The sequence below is a fragment of the Malus sylvestris genome, chromosome 15 (genome assembly GCF_916048215.2).
Source record: "Malus sylvestris chromosome 15, drMalSylv7.2, whole genome shotgun sequence".
NCBI classification, from domain to species: domain Eukaryota; kingdom Viridiplantae; phylum Streptophyta; class Magnoliopsida; order Rosales; family Rosaceae; genus Malus; species Malus sylvestris.
In genome coordinates, this window is record NC_062274.1 from 24,209,940 (window position 1) to 24,219,276 (window position 9,337).

Genomic DNA, 9,337 nt, shown 5'->3' on the forward strand with positions numbered 1-9,337 from the left:
TTCTCTGGACTACCTGCCACCATTCTTTTAATAATGTTCACCAAGATCTTGTTGCTGGCCTCTGCTTGACCATTTGATTGATGGTAGTAAGGACTAGATTGGATCTTCTTAATCTTGAACTTACTTGCACATGATATACATAGTTGCTTGTTGTCTATTCTTTTTACTTGTGGAGTTTTTCTTAACAGATTTTCCTCCCACATGACATACTTAGTTGCTTGCTGTCTATTCTTCTTAGTTGTAGGGAAATAAGGATTTTTCAAGTATTGAGTAATAGGTGATCTTCAATCTTCTATCTTTGGCTCTGTAATCATCACATCTAGGCTGAATCCTCTCTTAAAGATAGAAGGGAGATTTCTCCTTTGTACTTCTACCTCTACCCCGAATCATCTTTCTTGGATCTGTGCTTCAGAAGCCAACTGCACCATATTGGCCATTGCATTTGACTTTCTGGGAATATGGCTGACTAATATTTCAGTGCCCCAATAACTCAACAATTGAGTGGCTGCCAAGTAATAATCGGCTATGGTGATGTGTTTGCACTTGTATTCCCTATTTAGCTGATTGATCACCAACTCTGAATCACCAAACACATCCATTTCAATTGCGCCCAACTCTATCAAGATCTCTAGACCAATTATCAGTGCTTTATATTTTGCCTGATTGTTGGTATTATCTTGATAATCCAGAAGGAATGAATAACAATGGTAAACCCCTTGGGATTAATAATGACGATCTTAGCCCCAGTAGCGTTATGAGTGCAAGATCCATCAAAATACAACTTCTAATGAGTGATCCAGAGGCTGGCTATCCTCTTTATCTCTTGCTGAATCCATTCCTTTTTGCCTGAGAGAGCTCTACTTGGTGGGATCCAAAGACTGGATACCTCTAAAGTGCTTGGGATATTGATAAGTTCATCCTATGATTCTTGGTGCTAGACCAAGATGTTTGCAATTGCATGCCCCTTTATTGCTCTCTGAGGTACATACTAAAAATTAAATTCTGATAGTGCTAGAATCCACTTTCCAATCCTTCCAATTAGTATTGGTTTTGACAATATGTATTTGATTACATCGGTTTTGGCAATGATGTGGATATGGCAAGGCAACATGTAATGCCTTAGTTTGCAAGCAGTGAAGTACAGAGCCAAACACAACTTTTCCATTGGGGTATATATTGTCTCTACCTCAGTAAGGATTCTACTGAGGTAGTATATCGTCTGCTCTTTCCCACCTTCATTGTTTTGGGCTAACAAACTTCCCATTGACTTTTCAGAGGCAGAGATGTAAAGCTTTAAGGGCTTCCCTCTCTGAGGTGGCATGAGCATTGGTGGAGAGGCCAAGTAAGCCTTTATTATGTCAAAGGCCTCTTGGTGTGGTGGGCCCACTTGAACTCTTCTTTATTTTTTAATCTTAAGATAGGAGTCAACGGCTGAATCTTGTTTGCCAAGTTAGCAATAAATCTCCTTAAGAAGTTGATTTTTTCCAAAAGCCTTTATAGTTGTACTTTATTGGTGGGAGGGGTGATTCCATTATTGCCAAAGCTTTGTTTTTGTCAACCTTTACTCCTCTTTGATGAACAAGGAATCCCAAGAAGTTGCCCGATCTTACCCAAAATCACATTTCTTAGGATTCATTTTCAACTTATGGGTCCTCATTCTTATTAAGGCTTGTCTGAGGTCTACTAGGTGTTGTTCTTCAGTTTTAGATTTCACCACGATGTCATCAATGTATACTTCCATGCTATGGCCAATCAAGTCATGAAAAATGGCATTCATTGCTCTTTGATAAGTTGCACCAGCATTTTTTAGTCTGAATGGCATTACCAAGTATTCATACGTTCTAACATGTCTAGGGAATCTAAAAGTTGTTTTATATATGTCTTCATTTTCCATTTTTATCTGATTATAACCAGCATTCCCATCCATGAAAGATAAAACTTTGTGTTTTGCAACTGCATCTATAGAGAGGTCGGCCATTGGCATAGGGTATTCATCTTTAGGCGTGGCTCCATTAATGTTTTTATAGTCAACACAACATCGAATTGCATTAGTTATAGCTTTTAATACTGGTACAATATTGGCCAACCACTCGACATACTTGGTAGGCTTAATAAATCCAGATTTTACTAGCCTTTCAATTTCTTCTATCTCCTTAGACATCATTCATGGTGCTTGCTTTACGGGTTTATATCCCTCCTTGATAGGCATCTTGTGTTCTATTAAGGTTGAATCTAAACCTGGCATTTCAATGTAATGCCAAGCAAAACAATCTTTAAACTCGTGCAGAAGGCTAACTATCTTTGCCCGATCTTCTGCTTCCAACATGCCATTGATCTGTATAGGCCTTGGATCATCCTTAGTTCCCAAATCAATGGTTTCTAAGGGATCTTGTACCTCTGGTGCTGGCTTGTCAGCATCTGTACAAAAAAATTCAACTGATTCTGGGCATTCGGGCATGTTATCGAGCCAATCCAAGTCATATATACACTCAACCATGTGTATGGCTGCCTCTATCTTTTTCTCAAAAAACTCTTCCTTTCATATGTTCTGGCTACTTGAGGTTGAGCTTTCATTTTCTTGCTTCATCTCTCTCCCATACACCAACAGTTTTTTGTTTAAGGACCTAACTGCAACTACTTGGTCATTTCTTCTTTGTTCTGACATTATTGGTGTTGGGGAGCCGGGATGATATGTGGTTTATCCCATTCTTCCCTAGTGAGAAACAATCCTTGTTCCAAGAGCTTTTAGGCCATCACCGTAGTCGAGCGATCATTCTCATCAGCTTCTAGGCATTGCAGAATTCCAATGCTGAGATTATAAAAGATGGCTTCTACAACATTAGCTGTAGGGAGAAATAGCCATGATTCGACCTCTACCATCTCCCAAAACCTTGGTTCTTTGGTCTTGGCTTCATGGTAAACTGCAATTTGTTGATGTAGTGTAAATGGCATAAATAGACTTTGGTGAATCCAATCTCTGCCAAGTAAAACTCCATAAGTGGAACTACTATCCACCACAAAGAAAGCTAGCATGATTTGCTTGGATCCCAAGTTAACTTCCAAGGGTAGTATCCCATGAGTTATGGTAATGGCTCCAAAGAAGCTAGAAACTATCAAGTCAGTAGGAATACGATCTTCCTCACTTCTTCCTAACTTCTTCACTTGTTTCAATGGTATTATATTGACTGTAGCTCCTCCATCAATCAGAACCCTCTTAAAGGGTACTCCATCAAGATGAGCAGTTATGTATATGGGCTTGAGATGGTTAACCAATGACATACTCGGGCGGCTGAAGACCATTTTGTTAGAATACACTATCTCGGGCTCTTTCCTTGATAATTAGGGCAAACCTATTTGGCTGGATTTCCTTTTTCCTATTTCTTCAACATTAACATGTGCCATCATAAGTTCTGTCGCCAAGTAATCACTATCCATTGTGGCAGTTTGACCCGGTTCGACGCGAAACATGGTAGATAGTACATATGTCATGTTTATGTGGAAGTTGCTAGGTCCGATGAATGAATAAGAAATCTTCATGCTTTAAGCATGTATAAAATTCGTATAATGATTGCTACAGTTTTTCTATAGCATGATTAATTGTTCTAATGCCATATGCTGCTGTTAATGTTTTATTCACTGCAAGAAAAGGAATATATGGTTTGGAGATTAGACCACTGTAAGTATTGCGCTTTTGTCATTCTAGAATTGGTAGTCATGGTTGCTTCAGTTTGACAAACAATGATCGGTATTTTATTGAAATTCTTGATATCTTATTTATATTCATGTTGCAACCAATATGCATAAATGATAGGAGCATATTTATGCAACTTAGTTAGCTTGTTTCTTGGCATTTACTTAGTTTAATTCTAGTTATTTTAGTACTTTAAGCTATTTTCGTGTGTTTGTAGGTTCAAATAACAAAGTTAGCAACAAAGTGCTATTTGGAGCATTTTGGAGCATTTTTGGGCCAAGATTGGATAGTGCAAGCATAGAGACATGAGAATGGACGTTTTTGAAGATTTGAAGGCTAGAAATCAGCATGTGTGTGTGCAAGTGTGTTGACCTACAACTCCAAACATCCATCCACTACACCTATTACATCTACTCATTACCAAACATCCATCCACTACACCCATTACATCCACTAATTACCAAACACTCACCCACTACACCCATTACATCCACTCATTACCAAACACTACTCATTACCAAACACTCATCCACTACACCCATTACATCCACTCATTACCAAACATCCACCCACTACAACCATTACATCCACTCATTACCACAACACTCATCACTACCACCTTAATTAGATGGTGGTCCTCTCCCTAGCCTATAAATACATCCACCCTTCACCATAACAAGGGAGAACACAATCCACCCATCCACCCATCCACCCTTCACCATAACTCACCTATATCCATCCACCACCATAATTTATCACTCATCCATCAAACCACACCTTGTGCCGCATCAAAGAGAAGAAGGAGGACCCTTGGACGTGCTTGCCATTCAAGTTGGATTGTTGGAGCGTTTTTAGGTGTTTTCATTCTATTGTTTTCAATGTCTAAATTTGTTTATCTTTGCTTTGTGAGTATGAGGAACTAAACCCCCCGTTAGCTAGGGGGAATTCGAAACCATGTTCATGCTTGCAATATGATTTGATTACCTTCAGTTGTGATTTCATAAGTTGTGAATTCAATCTGTTTAACTGCTTGATTGATAACTTATTCGTGTATGTTTATTAAGAGTGCACACTTAGTTTGCATGCATGAATATGATGCTAGAGTATAAGGGAGTTTCACCTAATAGTTACAAACTTATATTCACAAGTAGTGAAGGTCGCTTATAAACGATCGTGTTAAATAAATTCTTGGCAGGAGTTTCATGCTCATCATAGTAACGAATGCCTCGTCAATACTTATAGTTTTCATAATGCTTAATGATCTTTGATTGTATCTTTATTGTGCTGTTCACGTAAATAACTTTTGAAGAATGCTTGAATTGTTGTATGCGCTTTCCCATCCAATTCAATAACTTAAGGAGAACTTGAAGGTTAATTTAAGCGGACTTAATTAACCTGGGGTGTTGAGTTTCATGATTGATCGAAAGAACAACTGAAAATTGGTTTATATGCAAGTATGTCATGTGTGGAGAAGAACCTCCTAGCTAGCCTTCCATCCATTCAATTTACTCAAATTCGTGCAGATTTCATTAGTTCTTTAATTTACTTGTTTTGTTTTCAAATTCGTCAAAACCAAAACCCCATTTACTTTAAAGTTTCTTATTAGTCAAAATCTGTTTTGATTTGTGTTTTTAGGTGTTCCAAAAGTGTGTTAGAGTCCAAATCTGCCCAGTTTGTGTTTTTAGGTAGATTTGAGCGTTTTTAGCTTGTTTTGAGTCATTTGAGTTTGTTTTAAGTTATTTGAGTCCAGTTTAGTGTTTTTAACTTTGTTTATATGTTTTTAAGTCAGTTTAGAGGTTTTAGCAAGCCCTCCTAATCCCCGGTTTAGAACGATCCCTACTTGCATTTATACTACAATTTGACAACAAGAGAGTTTAATTTGTGTGTTAAGTTAATTTTCGCATCAATAAACTTGTAATAGGACCTCAATTTTTCTCCAAAAAGAACTCTTCTTTGAATAACATACCGTGATATCAAACGTATCCTCAACCTTGAGATTTATCACTACTAATATATGTAATATATGGCTGAAAACATACCTACATGTATGCTATCTGCCCCATTGTTTAAGACTTAGTCAGGTACTCATTTTAAATTATGAACAAAGACTTGATTCATGTCATAATTTGATTTATTATGCAATTAGCCTACCTGAGATTCGTAAAGAGTATTGATCATAAGTCATTTGAATTTCCTAATAAATAAACCTTGGGTTTATAGTCTTTGATTTTAACAAATTGGACATTCAAGGAACAAGTAGAGTACAAAAACGAAAGATTCAAGTTCATGCCCTTGCCTGTGGTTATCACGAATGGTTTTTGTTTCGAATCATGATTGTTGGGTGCATTATGAAATGTTGGGTTTCAAGAACCTCAGAATTAATTACTCTTATATATACAAGAATGGTCTAGGCTTCTAGCATTTACTGTTGCATGAAGCGGTGACTTTATTTCCAAATAGTCATGCAATCTCAAGTTATGGTTGTTTAACTACAAATTAATTATTTTATATACTTGGTCAGTTTCTTGCCATGCATTTAACTTTCAGTTTGGAAAGTAAATAATATTTGTGCATTTCTTGTTTAACTAACCCAGAACATACATAATTATGGATTTACGGTTTTTGAAATGATGTCTTTTTCCATAAAGATTGACGTCTTAGTGGTTGTCATCCCAATTGTGGAACAATCGCATGTGTTGCTTTGTGTCCTTGCGAATTGCAAATGCAGTGTAGAAAACAATGGATGATGCACCGAACGTGGATTTGATTGATTTGATATTCTTGGAGAGTCATACATTGCTGGTTGGCCCTTATACGATTGTTTATGATTATACTTGTTTGCATTAATGTTTTTATTTGTAAGTCTTATTTAGGAATGATGCCAACACAAAACAACTAAGGCTGCAACATCTGGAACAAATAATCATGTTATTTTAACCATTGGACAAATATTTATTAAATCTTCACCAAAGTGAGATTTTATAGAAATTTTGGTCTGTGTGTTATTCTCTGTTTGGCAACATATAGAATGGTGGAAGAGATTATATTGCATGCTTGTGCCAAAACCATTCAGGAAGTAAGTGATGCCTTTATTAGATTATCTTCTTGATGTGGCTTTGATTATTAACTTCAGTTTGAACTTGATGTTGTGTGTGTATGTTAAAGCAAGATAAAAAGGTTATTGGTCCAAAGTTTAATATATATATATATATATATATATATATATATATTATGTTATATTGTGTCAAGATTATTGAAACTAAAGTTTTATGCAGGATATCAACACTAATAATCTCTATAGTTAAACAAATGTTTGAATAAATCTTCACCAAAGTGGGAATTATAGGAAATTTTGTTCAAGGAATTCTTAATTGAATTTTGTGAGTGACAGTTCATTGCATGAGACCAATCTTTCAAAAGACAGAAATAGTGAATGGCTTGAACTATGATACAGTGTATAGTATTTTATAAAAGTTTTAAGCCAACTTTGTTCCCTTGTCCAAAGACATGATTTAAGTTGTAACTTGAAATTTTTGTGAAATAGTTATGCAAATAAGGATGCATGATTAAGATTGCATAACTGATATTTTATGTCTCTTGCCCAAAGATGTTACATAAAATTGCATCTCATGGTTATTCACTTAATAACTAGCTCCATAAGGCAAAATTGAGGCTTCGTTGGAAGCTTTAGGCAAACTCATTGGAGTTTGAATATGATTGTATCATATTTTGATGTTGTTGCATGTGAGAGGAATGTATGAATGGTTTGAGATGTTTTTAGGGTATAACATTTTTAAGAGAATTAAGTTGATTGTTTTCTTGTTCAAAGACTTGAAATCTTGGTTGTTTTCTTAATCTTTTACATGGTTGTTATACAATAAGGTTACATATCAAATAGTGGTTGTTTATGTTTCTTGCCCAAAGGTGGAACATAAACATGCATGAATGATGGACATGAAAGATTTGTCTTTGAAGAAAGAAGTAAGAAAATGGTTGATAATGATTGAACACATTGATACAAAATCAATGGTTGCTGATCCACTTATGAAACCATTGGCTCCTAAAGTGTTTAAAGAACAGGTCACAAAGATGGGAGTGCATGATTCCTTGGAGTTTGTTGAAATGTGGGAGTGAGATTGACATTCTGACATGCATAAGTATTTGTGTTCATGTTACTCTCGTTAAATCATGTTTCTTATTCTGTCATCTAAATGCAATGAATGTATTGTACGCATTAATCAATTTCCGTGCTTGATAATGTTGTGATACTTCATCATTATTACATCTTTGATTCATAAAGATGATTGATAGCAGATTGAAATCTGTTGTTCGAAGTGTGTCTGTCTAAGGGCGATACATGAAGAAACTTGGGTTTTGTATGATTAAATAAACGATAATTCCATTTTGGTACAAGGAAACACCATACAGTTTGGGTTTAAATACTTGTGGTTCTAGAGTGCATGTGTTAATAAATACATATAGTTTTCTAAAGTTTAGTGTTTGAATTATTTCTGTGAGATGGGGATGTAATAGCGTGATAACTAAAGTGATCACTAAGGAATCAATGTTGTGATTGACATGTTATTTCAATACAATGATTAGTTTATGTCCAAGTGGGAAAATGTAGAATCCTAATTGGACTAAACTAAGTTGAATAAGGCTGAAATACAATTGGTGGTTATACAAACTGATTTCGAGTTTAAATGTGGAAATAAGCATCCAATATAAAGGAAACATAGGTTGTAATAAGGATGCCACATTGCTCCACGACTCTTGAAACTTGTTTGTACCATACTTGACCAATCCCGAAACTACTGAGCACCGGTTAATGTTATACTGTCAAGGACCCAAAAGAGTTTCCCTCCAACCAGGAGGCTAAACACAGCGTGACATGTGTCGACATCAGAAGCCAATCATAGTGCGACACGTGTTAACATCAGAAGCCAATCACAACACGACATGTGTCAATGTTAGAATGAAACTAGACACTCTCTTATATAAATAGAGATCATTCTCTCATAATATTTTCGAATGTCATTTGTACTAAATCATTCACTTGTACTCACTAAAGGAGAGCTTGAACCTATATACTTGTGTAAACCCTTCACAATTAATGATAACTCCTCTACTCTATGGACGTAGCCAATCTGGGTGAACCACGTACATCTTGTGTTTGCTTCCCTGTCTCCATCCATTTATATACTTATCCACACTAGTGACTGAAGAAATCTAGCGAAGGTCACAAACCTGACACTTTCTGTTGTACCAAAGTCCCCACTGATTTTGTGCATCATCATTTGGCACCGTTTGTGGGAACGACACTTATTCTCACTTTTTTCAACTTTGTTAAGCTGGTTTCCACCATTCGTACACTCTATTTTGACCAGGCATCCTTCTCCAACATGGGGAGCGAATGAAGCCACAACACACAGAATGACACCCATCTTACACCTAGTGCGAAACAACGAAAGAATGAAGGAAAGAGGGTTGCTCTTCAAGCTAAAGTCGATGAGCTAGAATCTCAAAACAACAAGATAGCAATGAAGAATGAGGTCCTCCAAGAGCAGTATGAGAAGCTCTTTGAGATGCTTTACGAAACTAGGCGTACTCAAACACGGGAACTCGTTACCTCTGTGGATATCAACC

General features: G+C 36.3%; 1 protein-coding gene across 1 annotated transcript; it reads right to left on the reverse strand.

Moving 5' to 3' along the window:
- Window positions 1-386: 386 nt before the first annotated feature.
- Window positions 387-2,458, reverse strand: LOC126602840 (uncharacterized). The gene is made up of 2 exons (XM_050269686.1): window positions 2,239-2,458; window positions 387-676 (listed from the first exon to the last, which is right to left on the reverse strand). The coding sequence occupies exons 1-2, from the start codon at window positions 2,456-2,458 to the stop codon at window positions 387-389; spliced, it is 510 nt and encodes a 169-aa protein (XP_050125643.1).
- Window positions 2,459-9,337: the final 6,879 nt, after the last annotated feature.

Coding starts and splice junctions, on each gene's coding strand:
- LOC126602840 (XM_050269686.1), bottom strand. CDS start 2,458: ATGCCCGAATGCCCAGAATCAGTTGAATTTTTTTGTACAGATGCTGAC. Junction 677..2,238: donor GCATTACATTGAAATGCCAG/GTTTAGATTCAA, acceptor TGGATTATCAAG/ATAATACCAACAATCAGGCA.